The sequence below is a fragment of the Schistocerca gregaria genome, chromosome 2 (assembly GCF_023897955.1).
Source record: "Schistocerca gregaria isolate iqSchGreg1 chromosome 2, iqSchGreg1.2, whole genome shotgun sequence".
Taxonomy (NCBI): Eukaryota; Metazoa; Arthropoda; class Insecta; order Orthoptera; family Acrididae; genus Schistocerca; species Schistocerca gregaria.
This window is the reverse complement of record NC_064921.1, coordinates 1043868097-1043888121: the sequence shown is the minus strand read 5'-3', so window position 1 is coordinate 1043888121 and position 20025 is coordinate 1043868097. Positions and strand designations below refer to the sequence as shown.

Sequence of the window (20025 nt, the reverse complement as noted above, 5' to 3'; positions counted from 1 at the left end):
AATACTGCTACCTTACAAGATGTGCAGCTGTTGAGCAAGCGACCGCCCAGATGGAACAAGGGGCTACCAACAGTGTCTCTTGAACGACTGTTCGGCGAACGTCGCTGCGTATGGCCTCTGTAGCAGGTGCCTGGTTCAGCCATTCATGATAATTGCTGTTCATCGGGTACGAAACGAACGCAACTGGACTATCACAGAGGGGCGACAGGTGCCTGTTTGAGATGAATCACGTTTTTTGGTCCTCCGGACAGATGACAGTCGGCCTGTGCCGTGTAAAAAGTCTTAAAGCAAACAACCTGCTGCAGTCTTCACAATGGTCCACGCACGAGAAGGGAGCGTTATGGTCGTAGAACGTTTTCACGGTATTCCCTGGGTGATATCGTCATTTTTGAAGGTACACTGGACCAACAAAAGTATGCATCTATCCTTGGGGACCGTATCCACCACTGTATGCAGTTTGTTTTTCCTCAGCACGGTGGCATCTACTGACGATGCAACGTGTGACACAGCTTGCAGTGTCCGTGCTTGGTTCGAAGAGCACCAGGGTAGCTTACGATGTTATGTTATGTTATGTTAACCGCGGGCCTAGAAACAACGGAGAGGCTCCGTCCCCGCCGCAGCCGCAGTGGTCCACGACCCCACGACGACTACCGCAGCCCACTTCACGCCTCCGCCGCCCCACACCGAACCCAGGGTTATTGTGCGGTTCTGCCCGCGGTGGACCCCCCAGGGAACGTCTCACACCAGACGGGTCTGTTTGTGTGGTAGAGTAATGGTGCTGCACGTGTGGGTGAACTTGTTTGCGCAGCAATCGCCGACATAGTGTAGCTGAGGCGGAATAAGGGGAACCAGCCCGCATTAGCCGAGGCAGGTGGAAAACCGCCTAAAAACCATCCACAGACTGGCCGTCTCACCAGACCTCAGACCTAATCAGCCGGATGGATTCGTGCCGGGGAGCGGCGCTCCTTCCCGCCCGGAAAGCCGTGCGTTAGACCGCACGGCCAACCGGGCGTGTGAGCTGAAGATACTCCCTGGACCACCGAACTCCCTGTACTTAACCCCTGGCTAAAATCTGTGGTACGATCTCGATCGGGCTCTTCCATGATCCTCAACCCTGAAACCTAGCGCAATTGGCCATGGCACTATAGTTGGTATGGCTCCATACACCTGTTGCTACCTTCCAGAATATCACTGACTCTCTTTCCTTACGGCTCCCAGTGCATGTCCGTTTCCAAAAAGTGGTAATTCAGGCTGTTGGTAGGTGGACACATTGATGTGACTGAGCAGCATACCAACCTAGTGTGTCTGTGACAACGGTAAAGAACGTTGTTGAAAATGGTTTAAATGGCTCTGGCCACTATGGGACTTAACATCTGGGTTCATCAGTCCCCTAGAACGTATAACTACTTAAACCTAAGTAACCTAAGGACATCACACACGTCCATGCCCGAGGCAGGATTGGAACCTGCCTTCTAAGTTTGCCTTTCCATCCACCCGAATACCGTGAAGCAAAATTCTCTGTTGAACATTAAGTACTTTTATGCAACGATAACTTTGATGCGGGCCGCTGTGGCCGAGCCGTTCTAGGCTCTTCAGTCCGGAAAGACGCCGCTGCTACGGTGGCAGGTTCGAATCCTGGCTCAGGCATGGATGTGTGTGATGTCCTTAGTTAGTTAGGTGTAAGTAGTTCTAAGTTCTAGGAGACTGATGACCTCAGATGTCCCATAGCGCTCAGAGCCGTTTGAACCATACCCTTGATAATGGCTGATATAACTTCTCTAGGTGAGTCTGGTGTGTTACCCTGCTGCAGTAGTCTCTTTATAATAACGCATGCCAGGAGCGTACCTTTGAACTTAACAGTAAAAAAAAAACACTCATATCTCTTTGTTATCCTTCACTATTAAGGAAGTCTGTTGAAGATGCGTTTGCAGAAATCTGTACACTTTTTGAATAGTAATTAAAGATGTACTCCTAATATAAACATCTTTCATCTACTAAATACTCATTTTTTTTTTGTTCAAGGGAGTCTTGACAGGAATGCAGAAGTAACTGCTTATATTTCAATCAGGTAGAAACCATCTCCTTACAGTTGTAAAATAATGTGATTAACTTTCACATAAAAATCAGTTAAGAAGCTATATCGTTTCGAAGTTTCAGTAACCTCTCTAAACGAATCATCTTCGCAAAAAAAAGTCGGAGTGTCACAAAATCTTTTCAGGCTATACCCGTTACTTATATGTGTAACAGTATATGACAGTAAATTCGTTGTTTCGTCATGAAATTTGTGAATTGAATGATTCTGATCTCGTCAAGTGTCGAAGTTATCTACTTTAGTTAGCAATGAAATATCATCTGCGGATTATATAATGCAAGGCGATTACATTTGTTACATTAGTTCTACAATACAAACTCAAACTCACTATACTATGCAATCATTACTGGACCACGATAGTTCGGAATGGGCACGATACTTTCAATAGGAATGAGTTTTTGTTTAAATTAGTTTACAAAATCTACATCTACATGACTACTTTGCAGCTCACAATTAAATGCCTGCCAGGGGGTTTATCGAACCACCTGCAACTTATTTCTCTATCGTTCCACTCTACAAGCGCACGGGAGAAACGAATACTGAAATCGATGTGGGGGAACTCTCACTTGTCTTATTTTATTTCAATGTTCATTTCTCCATATGCCGATGGGTGTCAACAAATTATTATCACATTCAGAGGAGAACGTTGGAGATTGAAATTTCCTAAAAAGATATTTCCGCAACGATAAACGCCTTTGTCTCAATGATTGCCATCCAAATTCACGTATTGTCCGTGACTCTCGACTCCATTCCGTCTAAAGGCCACAAGTGGCCCATCGGGACCATCCGAGCGCCGTGTCATCCTCCGAGGAGCGTGCGGATAGGAGGGGCGTGGGGTCAGCATACCGCTCTCCCGGTCGTTATGATGGTATTCTTGACCGAAGCCGCTACTATTCGGTCGAGTTGCTCCTCAGTTCGCATCACGAGGATTAGTGCATCCCGAAAAATGACAACAGCGCATGCGGCCCGGATGGTCACCCAACCACGCTCGACAGCGCTTAACTTTGGTGATTTCAAGGGAACCGGTGAAACCACTGCGGCAAGGCCATTGCCACATCCGTGACCGTCTCCTCTGCTTTTCGACAATACAAAACGAGCTGCCCTTGCTTTAACCTTTTCGATGTCTTCCATCAAGTCCATCTGGTAACAGTACCTTACTGCATAGCAGTGTTCTAGCAGAGAGCGAACAAGCGTAGTGTAGGTAGTCTCTTTAGCAGACCTGTTGCGTCTTGAAAGTAATCTGCCAATAAAACGCAGTCAGTACTTTACCTTCCACACAAGCATATCTATGTAATCGTTCCAGTTTCAGTTGCTCGTTATTGTAATTCATAAATATTTAGTTGAACTGACAGCATTTAGATTTGTGTGATATATCGTGTAATCGAACTTTACCGTATTCATTTGTCATCTCACTGTTGAGGTAGAGAGTGATGCAGCGATATGAAGAAGAGTGGTTGGAAGTGACAGACAATAAACCACGTTTTGTCAGGTTCACAGTGCGGCCTTCCAGCCACGCAGGCGGGCTGCTCATTCGAGTGTTTTTGTAACTGATCAGAGATAGTGCGATTGTGTGGGTCATCGTGGATTCCACTGGCGGAAAAGTGAGTGGCATTTTATCTCAGATTGCTTTTTCTCTCTTTCCTCGCGTTTTCGGCTGTATGACCAAGTTCGTTTCTACTGATTTCATATGGGCGCAGATAATCTCGTCGTTGAGCGCTCCTAAAACACACACCCACACCCACACACTCACTCACTTTCATCTCTTACAGGCTAGCACACTGCCCATTACGTTACACCAGCAGGCCCGTAAAAATATTTCAGTTACAAACCTAAAAATAATACCTAGTCTTTGTAGAGACTGCATAAATAAAAAAAAGATGAACTAATGTGCACACTGCTGTTCTCGTGAATGACGTTTAGCCATCTTCCCTTCTTCCCTTGTGTCTAATGCATTTTGTATTGCAAGCTTAATAGTAATATAAACAGTTGGTACCTGAAGGAAACCAAGGGCGTCAAAATAGATAAATAATTTTGAAATAAGCAAAATCAGACCATCTTCACAATGCCAATAATTGAACACTTTGATCTCTTGGCGACGTATAACCCTGAGCTTATAACAAGTGTCAAAATGAAAACAGGGATTAGTGAACACAGGGTTGTCGTAGCGATGCTGAATACCGTAACTTCCAAATCCTCCAAAAATGAACCAAACTACACCTATTTAAAAAAGGAGATAAAAATTCTCTTGACCCCTTCCCGAGAGACAATCTGCACTACTTCCAGATTAACAATGTAAGTGTAGACCAAATGTGGCCTGAATCCAAAGAAATAGTATCGACATCAATTGAGAGATTTATACGAAACAAATTTACAAACAGCGGAGCCGATTCCCCTTGGTACAGAAAACAAATCACAACACTGTTGCAGAAACAGGGGAACAAGCATGCCAAATTCAATCGAACGCCAAATCCCCAAGCCTGGCAATCTTGTCAGTTCGAGATGCTTATAATAGTTTTGACAACGAAACACACGCTCACACACTTTCCTGTCTTTCAGACGAGCACAGAAAATCCAAAGAGATTCCTGTCGAATGTAATGCATGCTAGGGGCAAGGCACAATCAGTGCCCTCCCTGTGCAATAGCGATGGAAAGACAAGAGATGGTATGGATGTTAAAGCAGAGTTACTAAACACAGCCTTCAGAAATTCTTTCACGAAAGACGACGAAGTAAATATTCCCGAATTCGAGGCAAGAACAACTACCAACATGAGTAACTTCGAAGTAGATATCCTCGGAATAGTGAAGAAACTTAATGCACTTAATAAAAGCAAGTCCTCCGTTCCATACTGTACACCACTTAGGTTCCTTTCGGAGTATGCTCATGCATTAGCTCCATAGTTAACAATCACATGAACCGTTCGTTCGACGAAAGATCTGTACCCGAGGACTGGAAATTTGCATAGGTCACAACAATGTTCAAGAAAACCAATAGAAGTAATCCACTACATTACAGGCCCATATCATTAACGTCGATATACAGCACGATTTTGTTCGAACATTATGAATTACCTCGAAGAGAACGGTCTACTGACACACAGTCAACACGGATGTACAAGACACCGTTCGTGTGAAACACAACTAGGTCCTTATTCCCACGAAGTGTTGGGTGCTATTGACAAGGGATTTCAAAATGATCTCGTGTGTCTAGATTTCCAGAAGGCTTTTGACATGTACCTGGCAAGTGTCTTGTAATCAAATTGCATACTTATGCAATGTCGTCTCAGCTATGCGACTGGACTCGTGCTTTCCTGTCAGAGAGTTTGCATTTCGTACTATTTCACTGCTTTTCCTTACCAATATAAACGATTTAGAAAATCAGTCTTACGTTGTTTGCAGGTGACGCTGTCGTTTATCGACTAGTAAAGTCATAAGAAGATAAAAGCAAATTGCAAAACTATTTAGAGACGATATCTCTATGGTGCGAAAACAGACAATTGACTCTAAATAGTGAAAAGTGTGAGGTCATCCACATGAATGCTGAACAGGATCCGTTAAACTTCGGTCACACGATAAATCAGTTAAATATAAAGGCTGTTAATTCAGCGAAATACCTAGGAATTACAATTATGAGTAACTAAAACAGAGAGTAAGAAAGCAAAATCACAAATACTTAAACGCATTTTCAAATGTCCCTTTATGTAAGAAATCAGAAGAGAACTACACCAATTTAATTCTAGTACTACTGAAAAGATTAGCGGAATAAGTATTAGTGTCAGCGGCTTTAGGAAACAGCTGAAATTGTTAGGGTTCCATGGAATCCCTCTTAGAAACTATACTGAATTTAAAGCTCAGTTAGCCCCTCTATTAACTATAATCTGTTGTAGATCCCTCGAACAAAAAACCATGCTCAGTAGTTGGCAAAATGCACAAACCTACAAGATTGGTAGTGTAGTTGGCAAAACTACCGCCCAATAAACTTGACATCGATTTATTGTACAATCATAAAACATTCTGATCTCTAACACACTGAGGTGTCTCGAACAGAATGTTCTCCTCCATGCTAACCAACATGAAACCGGAAAACATCGATCGTGTGAAAACCAATTCGCACTTCTTTTTCACTTGACGTACTGAAAGCTCTTCATCAGTCAAGAAGATGCAATATTTCTTGATTTCCGAAAAGCATTCGGCTCTGTACCACATCCAAGCTTACTATCGAAAGTTCGATCATAAGATGTATTGTCAAGTTCCGGCAGAGGTCCAAGCAAATAGAGTTGGTGAGGACTGCGTGGCGCAATCAGGTAGTTGATGACGGTGTGAGTGTGTGGTGCTGTCGTTTGAGTTCTATATTCAGACTTTATGGCGAGGATGAGAGATGACAGAATATCCTTGGTTTTCGTCTGGGCGGGATACGTTATCCAAGGATGTAGCCTTCATACACCCATTGTTGAACGGTATGTCTCATTTAGGATGACATCCAGTTTTACAGTGTTGGCCAATCTCTTCCAGAATACGAACGTGTGTTCAACTGTGGGAAAGCACAAGGCGTTGAGAGTTGTCCGGAGAACAGTAGAGTTTACTCCCCACTTACTGTACAAGCACTTATGGGTGTGTGTGATTTGTCTTCTGTCCCTCCAATATATGAGAGCAAACTGAACAGCGTGAAAATTCTTACAGCTTTTAAACTAAAACAAAGTTTATTAACATTCTACCAAAAATGAGATTGCAAAATGGCTAAGCAGGGATGGCTAGAGGACAAATGTAAGGATGTAGAGGCTTATCTCACTAGGGGTAAGATAGATACTGCCTACACAAAAATTAAATAGACCTTTGGAGAAAAGAGAACCACTTGTATGAACATCAAGAGCTCAGATGGAAACCCAGTTCTAAGCAAAGAAGAGAAAGCAGAAAGGTGGAAGCAGTATATAGAGGGTCTATACAAGGTCAATGTACTTGAGGACAATATTATGGAAATGGAAGAGGATGTAGATGGAGATGAAATGGGAGATACTATACTGCGTGAAGAGTTTGACACAGCTCTGAAAGTCCTGAATCGAAACAAGGCCCCCGGAGTAGACAACATTCCGTTGCAACTACTGACGGCCTTGGGAGAGCCAGTCCTGACAAAACTCTACCATCTGCTGAACAAGATGTATGAAACAGGCGAAATACCCTCAGACTTCAAGAAGAATATAATAATTCCAATCCCAAAGAAAGCAGGTATTGACAGATGTGAAAATTACCGAACTATCAGTTTAATAAGTCACAGCTGCAAAATACTAACACGAATTCTTTACAGACGAATGGAAAAACTAGTAGAAACCGACCTCGGGGAAGATCACTTTGGAGTCCGTAGAAACACTGGAACACGTGAGGCAATACTGACCTTACGACTTATACTAGAAGAAAGATTAAGGAAAGGCAAACCTACGTTTCTAGCATTTGTAGACTTAGAGAAAGCTTTTGACAATGTTGACTGGAATACTCTCTTTCAAATTGTAAAGGTGGCAGGGGTAAAATACAGGGAGCGAAGAGCTTTTTACAATTTGTACAGAAACCAGATGGTAGTTGTAAGAGTCGAGGGACATGAAAGGGAAGCAGTGGTTGGGAAGGGAGTAAGACAGGATTGTAGCCTCTCCCCGATGTTATTCAATCTGTATATTGAGCAAGCAGTAAAGGAAACAAAAGAAAAATTCGGAGTAGGTATTAAAATCCATGGAGAAGAAATAAAAACGTTGAGCTTCGCCGATGACATTGTAATTCTGTCAGAGACAGCAAAGGACTTGCAAGAGCAGTTGAATGGAATGGACAGTGTCTTGAAAGGAGGATATAAGATGAACATCAACAAAAGCAAAACGAAGATAATGGAATGTAGTCGAATTAAGTCATGTGATGCTGATGGAATTAGATTAGGAAATGAGACACTTAAAGTAGTAAAGGAGTTTTGCTATTTGGGGAGAAAAATAACTGATGATGGTCGAAGTAGAGAGAATATAAAATGTAGACTGGCAATGGCAAGGAAAGCGTCTCTGAAGAAGAGAAATTTGTTAACATCGAGTATAGATTTAAGTGTCAGGAAGTCATTTCTGAAAGTATTTGTATGGAGTGTAGCAATGAATGGAAGTGAAACATGGACGATAAATAGTTTGGACAGGAAGAGAATAGGGGCTTTCGAAATGTAGTGCTACAGAAGAATGCTGAATATTAGATGGGTAGATCACATAACTAATGAGGAAGTATTGAATAGGATTGGGGAGAGTAGAAGTTTGTGGCACATCTTGACTAGAAGAAGGGATCGGTTGGTAGGACATGTTCTGAGGCATCAAGGGATCACCAATTTAGTATTGGAGGGCAGCGTGGAGGGTAAAAATCGTAGAGGGAGACCAAGAGATGAATATACTAAGCAGATTCAGAAGGATGTAGGTTGCAGTAGGTACTGGGAGATGAAGAAGCTTGCACAGGATAGAGTAGCATGGAGAGCTGCATCAAACCAGTCTCAGGACTGAAGACCACAATAACAAGAACATCTTTTTTCTGTACATCTGCATACATATATGTATTTTAAATGACAGCATTACGTGAAGGGGAGACTGCCAGTCTTCATGTAGAGGACACGTTGAGTTCAAACAGTCGAACAAAAAGACTGCTATATGAGGTGTGTCCTACCAACCTATCCCTGCTTCTAGTCAAGTTGTGCCACAAGCTCTTTCGTTGGAACTGTACGGTACTACACAAAAATTATGCCACGTTTTGTACCCACTGAAGAGTAGTCAAATGAGAGCACATGAAGTTTACAATGGTAGTGTGGTGCTACAGTGGTAGGATGTTCGCGGTGTTAAGATGTTACCAACAAAACACGTACCTATTATGACGTTACTCTCGGATTCTACGCATCGCGGTTGTCCTCCGAAACAGGTAATTTAGCCACACTGGCATACAATAATGGAAAACTGCCATCGATAGAACCGACCAGATGGTGTCATGTGCCACAACGATATGTAAGGGTATGAAGTGGCATCGGAAATTATCAATAAATTTGCTCTTAGGAACAAGTGTAGTAAATGGTCACATCGTGTACCGGAAGACCACAAATGGAAAAAGAGAAATAAGAAAATTTCAGGGATATATCGTTACCGAATGACTGTCCGCATAAAATGCTATTCCTGACAGTAGTAGAAATAAAACGATGAACCTGGCACACCATTCAGGGATTCCTATGAATCATTGGGGCAAGGTTATAGGATGGATGTGTGCGCCCTATGTTGCCAGAAGAAGAGGCAAACTGCTGCACACCGAGAGGCGAAGAAAAACTAAAGGAAACTGCGACTTGTTGTTCCGGATTGGGAAGGAGCGCCTGGTCCCCGGCACGAATTCGCCCGGCGGACTTTTGTCGAGGTCCGGTGAGCCGGCCGGTCTGTGGATGGTTTTTAGGCGGTTTTCCATCTGCCTCGGCGAATGCGGGCTGGTTCCCCTTATTCCGCCTCAGCTACACTATGTTGGGGCTTGCTGCGCAAACAAGTTCTCCACGTACGCGTGCACCACCATTACTCTACCACACAAACATAGGGGTTAGACTCGTCTGTTGTGAGACGTTTCCTGTGGGGGTCCACCGGGGGCCGAACCGCACAATTACCCTGAGTTCGGTGTGGGTCGGCGGAGGGGTAAAGTGGATTGCGGTAGTCGTCGTGGGGTTGTGGACCTCTGCGGCTGCGGCGGGGACGGAGCCTCTCCGTTTTTTCTAGGCCCCTGGTTAACATACATTACAGCACAATACAATACGACCTATTATTCCAACTGTCCACAATCACCTCAAATATATTTAGCGTGTTTAAACGAACACCATGCGACATAGTATAATGTAATAAATGGCATAGGCAAAATAATGTGAACAGTGGTTATAATGGGATGGTTGCGTTTGACGATCAACAACGCAGGTAAGTCACTTGACGCGCTGGACTGTGCTCATTCAGTACGGACCAGGCATCAGTGCAGGTTGTTTACGAGTAGTGCACATTTCGTATTTGCATTCAGAGCCCGAGGTCGACGTGCAATGAAAGACCCAACAGAGTTCCAAAGAGGGCAGATAATGGTGATGCGATAAGCTGGAGCATCAGTAACCAAGACAGCCATCTTATTTAATGTTTCAAGAGCAAATGTTTCAATAGTCATGACAGCCTACACAAAACATGGGAAGACATCATCTTGTAAACGTAATATAGTGGGCGCAAATCAAAACTAAATGACGAAGATCGTCGTACGCTAACACGAGCTGGGTCAAAACAACTCAAGACTACGGCGGCTAGAGTAACTGTAGAGCGCAGTAGACATCTGCGAGACCCCGTAGCTATCGACACTATCCGCCGGTTACTCCATAAAGCGAATATTCATGGACGAGCTGCTATATCGAAGCCATTAGTGACGACAACCAACACAAAGAAGCGTAAAACATAGTGTCAGGAGCATAAATACCGGACTAGTGGAAACATCTCATATGGTCCGACGAGTCAACGTTTTCGTTATTGCCAACATCGGGCCGGGTTTACGTCTGGAGAACGCCAAATGGAGCCTACGTCCTGATTGCTTCTACATCTACATATCTTCATCTACATATATACTGCACTAGCCACCAAGCGGTGAGTGAAGGCGGGCACAATTCGCGCCAAACTCACATCCCCCCCCCCTCCCCCTCCCCTCCTTCTGCTACACTCATGGATCGCGCGAGAGAAAAACGACTGTCTGAATACCTCAGTACGAGCTCTAATTTTCCTTATATTTGAATGGTGATCATTGCGTGATTTGAAAGTTGGTGGTAATAATATATGCTCAACATCCTCGGTGAACATCGGATTTCGGAATTTAGTGAGCAGCCGATTCTGTTTAGCGCGCCGTCTATCTGCAAGAGTGTCCCCACTTCAAACTTTCTATGAGATCTGTAACGCTCTCACGATGGCTAAATGTACCAGTCACGAATCTTGCCGCTCTTCTTCGGACCTTCTCAATCTCTTGAATCAGACCCAACTGGTAAGGGTCCCACACAGACGAACAATACTCCAAGACTGGACGAACTAACGTATTGTAAGCTATTTCCTTTGTTGAAGGAATGCATCGCTTCAGGATTCTACCAGTACACCGCAATCTTGAGTTCACCTTGTGTAATCTGATCGTCCCATTTGAGATCATTGCGTATAGAAAACCCAGATACTTGACAGGCGTTACCGCTTCCAAAGACTGGGCATTTATTTTGTATTGGTACATAAATGGGGATTTTCCCCTTGTTATATACAGTAGGTTGCACTTACTAATATTGAGAGATAACTGCCAGCGATTACACCACGCATTTATTTTCTGCATACCTCATTGATTTGTTCACAACTTTCGTGTGATACTACTTTGCCGATGATGCTGTAGTCTACAGGAAACAGTCTAAGGCCGCTGTCAATACCATCAACCAAATCGTTTATGTAAATCGTAAACAGCAGGGGACCTTTTACGCTACCGTGGGGCACACCTGAAGTTAACGCTCGTTTCTGTTGAAGTCACCCAGCACAGGACGACATACTGCAGATGAGCTTCTCAGAGTCTAGAAAGTTCATTATGTCTGAACACAAAATATGTTCCTTGATTCTACAACGAATCGATGTGAGTGAAATTGGCTGGTAATTATGTGCATTCGATTTTCTACCCTTTTTTATAGATTGCTATGACTTGGGCCTTCTTATAGTCCCGTGGAACTTTCCGCTGTTCCAATGATCTCTGACAGATGATGGATAAGAATGGTGCTATATTTGTAGCATAGTCAACGTATAATCTTATGGGGATACCGTCTGGCGCAGATGCCTTCCTGGCGTCTAAGGATCTTAACAGTTTTACAATCCCAGATACACTAAACACTATGTCAGCGATGCTTTCGTTTGTTCGACAATTGAAAGGGGGAAGGCTAGGTTTAGAATTTCGGTCTTCTGTTTATCATCATCAGTTACATTACCCGTACTGTCAGCAAGAGAAGGTATTGAATCATTTGCAGCGTTCATAGATTTTACGTAAGGCCAAAATTTTTTTTTGGGGGGGGGGGGGGGGGTTATTTTTAGAATCTGCTTGATTCCAACAGTTAAGCACGGAGGTGGAAGTGTGATGGTTTGGGCAGCCATATCACGGTATTCTGCTGGTCCCATCAATACCCTCAAAGGCTGTGTTGCAGCCAACGATTGTGTGAACATTTTAAGTGATCAGGTGGACCCCATGATTCAAATGTTGTTCCCCAACAATGATGCCATACTTTAGGACGACAATGCATCCATTCACACAGCCAGGACAGTACAGTCGTGGTATGAGGAGCTTGAAACTGAACTGCAGCGTCGTCGCTGACCAGCGCAGCTCACGGACTTGAACATCATCACACTCTTGAGAGCGGAATTGGAGCGCAGACTGCGAACAGATAAATGACTAAACCGTATAGTATTACGTGTATATTACTTGTATTATGTTGTATATCCTACAGTTGCATTTAAGTGGCTATGCCATTCGTTTGCAAATTCCTACTTCAAATCCTGTCAAGTTGATCAAGAAGAGCGTCACCCATGTGGGGATGATGGGGCTCACAAAAAAGTTTTCTTGTTTTAAAAAATTCTTTATTGCAATAACAATAATAATTATACAAACATAAGCCACTTCCTTAAATGATTAGTGGGTCCTAAATTTATCCAAACATTAATTACAGCTAGATACAGATTTGATTAATTTGTGAGCTACAGCTATAACTAGATAACAATGGGCAACTAATTTGTCTATTTTTATTAATATTAAATTTATATTACCTACGCTTAACTGAACTGTATTGCCTGCAGCGTCACAGTTGTGTCAGTAGTTTATAAACCTACTTTTTAGAGCTAATCCCGATGGGCGTGACCCTGACAAGGGCAGACCAAGGATGTTATTCGCTGGAGGTTCCTAAATAGCTAATTTCCTAATCTAAGTTCTACTAACTAATTCTAACCTACGTCCGCTGCTTTGTCCTGTATCGGTAATGTTGTACCACAGTCCCCTAGTCCCGTACGCTGCGGATTCCAGACTACGAGGAAAGTCGGCCTGTCCACGCACAGGCGGTACACGGGTAGGGCGCAAAATTCAGTATTTGGTGTGACTCAGATTGTTAAGTTAGTTAATGTCCCACGTTGTTGTTGTTGTTGTTGTTGTCTTCAGTCCTGAGACTGGTTTGAAGCAGCTCTCCATGCTTCTCTATCCTATGCAAGTTTCTTCATCTCCCAGTACCTACTGCAACCTACATCCTTCTGAATCTGCTTAGTGTATTCATCTCTTGGTCTCCCTCTACGATTTTTATCCTCCACGCTGCCCTCCAATACTAAACTGGTGATCCCTTGGTGCCTCAGAACATGTCCTACCAACCGGTCCCTGGTTCTAGTCAAGTTGTGCCACAAGCTCCTCTTTTCCCCAATTCTATTCAATACCCCCTCATTAGTTATCTTATCTACCCATCTAATCTTCCCCATTCTTCTGTAGCACCACATTTCGAAAGCTTCTATTTTATTCTTGTCTAAACTATTTATCGTCCACGTTTCACTTCCATACATGGCTACATTCCATACAAATACATTCAAAAATGACTTTCTGGCATTTAAATCTATACTCGATGTTAACAAATTGCTCTTCTTCAGAAACGCTTTCCTTGCCATTGCCAGTCTACATTTTATATCCTCTCTACTTCTCCCCAAATAGCAAACCTACTTTACTACTTTAAGTGTCTCATTTCCTAATCTAATTCCCTCAGCATCACCCGACTTAATTCGACTACATTCCATTATCCTCGTTTTGCTTTTGTTGATGTTCATCTTATACCCTCATTTGAAGACACTGTCCATTCCGTTCAACTGCTCTTCCAAGTCCTTTTCTGTCTCTGACAGAATTACAATGTCATCGGCGAACCTCAAAGTTTTTATTTCTTCTCCATGGCTTGTAACCTCCCCACAAAATAATTTACGTAACTTCCCAACAGTAAGAAATATAATTATTTATAGCATTCAGCGTAACCTCCCACAGATAAATTTCGTAACCTACCAATAATACAATGCGACTAATCTCTCAATAAAATTGCGACTCACTTATAACCTTTCAATAATTGAGTGTGAATTTAAACTGGTAAATTTTGGACGTCGGCAGTGCTGCGTCATGGCTCTGATACATCATTCTGAATAAACTGAAAAATCTTACCTTAATTAGGTCGCCGGATAACGCGTATATATCTGCTCCTATAAGAAATTTTTCTGGCGCACTTAAGTCCAATGCTGACCCATAGATTGGTGTTATATAAAAGGAAACAACTGATTTTTCTTTTCAATAATCGGGATGACCAAGGATCGGAGAAATTAGTAAATTCTTTAAATTGCAATGAATGTTTGTCAAAGGTTACATTTTATGAGAAAGATTCTTATCAAGCGATTTCTTTAAAAACATTTACATGGGACTTGATATAACAATACTACATATGCGCGAGGCTGCTTTTACCTTATCCTACAACGCTCAGCCTCTGCCATCGCTGCACACGACCGGCCCAGCCAACACGATACAACAGCCTGCTCGCTAGCAACCACTTACTGCTACTGCTACACAGTTCCTACTGCAGTCAACACTGCTCTTTGGTCTCAGATTCTCTTATAGCTTACATGTCGCAGGCAGCGCGTGAGCAATACATCGAAATTACATCTGCTCGAGTGCGCTAGCAACATATTCTTTAATCATGGACCTCTTACAGGCTTTTAATTTTTACTCCGAACATTACTTTTGTTTCCTTTACTGCTTGCTCAATCTACAGATTGAATAACATCGGCAATAGGCTACAACCCTGTCTCACTCCCTTCCCAGCCACCGCTTTCCTTTCATGCCCCTCGACTCTTCTAACTGACATCTGGTTTCTGTGCAAATTGTAAATAGACTTTCGCTCCCTGTATTTTACCCGTGCCACCTTCAGAATTTGAAAGGGAGTATTCCAATCAACATTGTCAAAAGCTTTCTCTACGTCTACAAATGCTAGAAGCGTAGGTTTGCCTTTCCTTAATCTTTCTTCTAAGATGAGTCGTAGGGTCAGTATTGCCTCACGTGTTCCAATATTTCTACGGAATCCAAACTGATCTTCTCCGAGGTCGGCTTCTACCAGTTTTTCCATTCGTCTGTAAAGAATTCGTGTTAGTATTTTGCAGCAGTTACTTATTAAACTGATAGTTGGGTAATTTACACATCTGTCAACATATGTCCGTCAGGTATTGTTTTAACACTTTTCGTGATACCTTATCTGCCAATTGTTTAAGAGTTCTAAAATCGTCTTCTTGTCTTAGTAAGTGGTATGTGTCATGGTCAGATAATTGGTCAAGTAATGTGGATGCTACACCATTGAAAAGGGGACACTCATAGACCACATGATCGGGTATACCATCTGATTGACAACTTTCACACGCGGGTGTGACCCTTTTCCCGAACCGACATAAATATGTAGGAATCAGCATGGGTTTCGAAAAAGATTGTCGTGTGAAACACAGCTCTCGCTATTCGTCCACGAGACTCAGAGGGCTATAGACACGGGTTCCCAGGTAGATGCCGTGTTTCTTCACTTCCGCAAGGCGTTCGACACAGTTCATCACAGTCGTTTAATGAACAAAGTAAGAGCATATGGACCAATTGTGTGGTTGGATTGAAGAGTCTCTAGATAACAGAACGCAGCATGTCATTCTCAATGGAGAGAAGTCTTCCGAAGTAAGAATGATTTCAGGTGTGTCGCAGGGGAGTGTCGTAGGACCGTTGCTATTCACAGTATACATAAATGACCTTGTGGATGACATCGGAAGTTCACTGAGGCTTTCTGCGGATTATACTGTGGTATATCGAGAGGTTGTAACAATGAAAAATTGTACTGAAATGCAGGTGGATCTGCAGCGAATTGGTGCATGGTGCAGGGAATGGCAATTGAATCTCAATGTAGACAAGTGTAACGTGCTGCGAATACATAGAAAGAAAGATACCTTGTCATTTAGCTACAATATAGCTCGTCAGCAACTGGAAGCAGTTAATTCCATAAATTATCAGGGAGTACGCATTAGGAGTGATTTAAAATGGAATGATCATATGAAGTTGATCGTCTGTAAAGTAGATGCCAGACTGAGATTCATTGAAAGAATCTGAAAACAAAGGAAGTAGGTTACAGTACGCTCGTTCGCCCACTGCTTGAATACTGCTCACGGGTGTGGGATCCGTACCAGATAGGGTTGATAGAAGAGATAGAGAAGATCCAACGGAAAGCAGCGCGCTTCTTTACAGGATCATTTAGTAATCGCGAAAGCGTTATGGAGATGATAGATAAACTCCAGTGGAAGACTGTGCAGGAGAGACGCTCAGTAGCTGGGTACGGGCTTTTGTTGAAGTTTCGAGAACATACCTTCACTGAGGAGTCGAGGAGTATATTGCTACCTCCTACGTACATCTCGCGAAGAGACCATGAGGATAAAATCAGATAGATTAGAGCCCACACAGAGGCATACCGACAATCCTTATTTCCCCGAACAATACGAGACTGGAATAAAAGATTGAACCGATAGAGGTACTCAAGGTACCCTCCACGACACACCGTCAGGTGGCTTGCGGAGTATGATGTAGGTGGACGAAGAGGTATGTCCCATGACCAGTGAGAAAATGGATCAGTCCTCGAGTAGGTTCAAAATATCTCATGCCCAGTCGTTCCCTGACGTTAGGACGTAATTCTACTCCCTGCTTCTTCAGCTCACAAGAAAGTTTATCCGTCGCCTACATATGGTGACACGGCGACGAGCGTGTTAATCTCGGTCCAGCACACAGTTGTAACGCGACATGTACAGCCTTCGCAGTGAAGACTCTGCTGAGAATAGGTGAATCGGATGTCAGTGTTTGTTGTGCAGGACGTGTCTCCGAGTAAGCTGCGGAGGGAAGCCATCATCTGCCCTCCGGCCGTCCACGCCACGTGGCCGTACCGGCTGCCGCCCCAGATACCGCCCCCGCGCCGTCCGCCGTCGCGGCCGCCGCCGCCGCCCCCGCGGCCCACGACGCGCCTGGACTTCGTGAGGAACCTCAGAGTGCCCGCGAGGTGCAAGCTGCCTCCGCCGCGCTCCCCGAACGACCCCCCGGTCGTCACGGGCCTGTGCCCCATGGAGGAGGTCACCAACTGCCCACGAGTGCCCGGCCCGGGGCCCGAGCCGCAGTGCGGGCCTCCCAGCCCGCCGCCCCCGCCGCCCCCGCCGCCCCCGCCGGCGGACACCTGCTGCCTGCCCCCGGGGCAGGACGAGGCCAGCGTGCCCAGGCCGCTCTTCAGCTGCGAGCCGCCGCTAGACTGCCAGGGGCCGTGCCCTCCGCCCCCAGAGGTACGGCGCAGTTACGCTTGAGACGAACTATGTAATGACCAAACACACAGCGACACAGTTAAGCGGAGACAGTAACACACATTTAAACACATTTACTTTTAGAACATGAACATCAGCAAAAGCCAAACGAGCATGATGGACTGTCGTCGAATTAAATCGGGTGATGCTGCGGGAATCAGATTAGGGAATGAGACGCTTAAAACAGTAAATCAGTTTTCCTATTTGGAAAGCAAAATAACTGATGATGGTTGAAGTACAGAGGTTATAAAATGTAGACCGGCAATGGCAAGGAAAGCGTTTCTGAAGAAGAGAAGTTTGTTAATATCGAACGTAGATTTAAGTGTCAGTAAGTCGTTTGTGAAAGTATTTGCATGGAGTGTAGCAACGTATGGAAGTGAAACATGGACGATAACTAGTTTAGACAAGAAGATCGTTCATATGACTCTAACCACTATAGGACTTAACATCAGAGGTCATAAATCCCCTAGAACTTACAACTACTTAAACCTAAGCAACATAAGGACATCACACACATCCATGCCCGAGGTAGGATTCGAACCTACGATGGTAGCATCCGCGTGGTTCCTGACCGAAGCGCCTAGAACCGAGACAAGAAGAGAATTGAAGCTTTAGAAATGTGGTGCTACAGAATAATGCTGAAGATTACATGGGTAGATGATGTAACTAATGAGGAGGTATTGAATAGAATTGGAGAGAAGAGAAATTTGTGGCGTAACTTGACTGGAAGAAGGGATCGGTTGGTAGGGCATATTCTCAGGCATCAAGGGATTGCCACTTTAGTATTGTAGAGCGACGTGGAGGGCAAAAATCGTAGAGGGAGACCGAGAGATGAATACACTAAACAGATTCAGAAGGACGTATGTTGCAGTAAGTACTGGGAGATGAAGAATCTAGCACAGGATAGAGTAGCATGGAGTGGTGCATCAAACGAGTCTTTGGACTGAAGACCACAGCAACAACGACTTTTATAAGAAGAAGACCAACTCAAATTTTATTCGCGTATCTGCAAATTTCTGTTCATATCGGTGTTTGTGGCATCTGAAGGTGGCCATAACTGTTCTGTGAATATATAAGTAACGACATCAGTTAGAAGCGTAAAGAACGATTTGCACAGATGTTGTCGTTTTCCTGTAGGCATAAATTCGTTAATACTGTTCTTAATTTCGTGATTAATTCCGTCAAAAGTGAAAGAATTAACAGACAGTGAGTCCAAAAAGTATTCGTCTAGTTGTCATTTTCTTAAAAAAAAGAAGTAAGTATACGTCACGTGAAAGAAAGGGAACATAAAATGTGAAAATTCAGTCATATGTAACGAACCTTGATGATTCATTTTTATAGATGGACAAGGAAATAAATACATTCATAGCGATAAATAATTTGACAAAATGGAGAATTAATTCAAGGCCCACTTCATTTTTTTAAAATTTACAATCTGAAAATATGATTACAACTTTAAAAAATTAATATTTAGTGGCGTTTCCATTTGCAGCTGTTACTGCTTGTAGTCTCGGTATGGACCTCACCAAGTTTGCCGTTAGAGAGGCTGGAAGTTTGTCCCATTCGTTTTGAAGTGCTTCTTTTAGGTCTCTCTTGTTAGAAATCTGTCTTCTTCTGAGGCTATCTTCCAATACTTTCCAAAGGTGATCAACAGGATTAAAGTCTGGGCTCTGACGAGAGGTGTTAAGCTATTTTGGGATATTTTACAGGAGCCACAGCCTTGTATTTAGAGCCATATGCTTTGGGTCGTTATCGTGTTGAAAATGTAATTTCCTTGCAGACCTAATTTTTCGGCGTTAGGATTCAGATTGCCCTTTAAAATGTTGATATACATATGGAGATCTATTGTACCTTCTGTGACATATAATTTTCGAACACCTGAAGCACTCATATACCATTGGAGAGCCCCCATGTGTTTAATCGTTGGCACAAGATGGTGGGCGAATATTTTATGAACTAGCTCTTGTATTACATTTTCTATTTTGTTAACCTTGCTGTCAACAAAAATGACTTACCTAGGTACTTCTTGTATGACTGGCTCTTTACATTTTGTATACATCTCTCTTCATGTTAAACAGACTTCGTTTTCTAAACGATATGCATCTTGATGAATAATTTTTGGACTCTCTGTGGTTATACGAGAGCTGCCATCGCTAGGCAGATACTTTATTTTTGTAATAGCTTTGAATACAGTTACACTCTCTGGCGGTAGGCTGTTGTGTAATTATAAAGAGATGCACAATGGAAATTTACCTGGAGCTTGACAATACACGGCAATATTAGAAAAACTATGGCATAATTGATGTAACATTGCCATGACATGAACGATGAAGTTAATCTGCCTCTAAAACACGACGACAACAGCCCAGCCAAGTGATCTTTAGTGTGCAGTTTCCCAAGAAACAAGAGTATTTTTATTATCAACGTAGGCACTACCGTTCCTTAACATCAGTAAAATGGATCCGTGTGTTATTTAACTATTTTTCTACCGTGCTTTCATAAAAGTTTTGGCACTGAATC

The 20025-nt window shown here is 43.3% G+C and overlaps 1 protein-coding gene across 1 annotated transcript in view; it reads left to right on the top strand.

The window, feature by feature from the left end:
* Positions 1-20025, top strand: part of LOC126336100 (uncharacterized) — a 50900-nt gene that overhangs the window by 11913 nt on the left and 18962 nt on the right. Inside the window, exon 2 of the mRNA XM_049999580.1 lies at positions 17407-17487. Coding sequence (XP_049855537.1) covers positions 17407-17487 — 81 coding nt within the window. The remainder of the gene's footprint in view (positions 1-17406; positions 17488-20025) is intronic.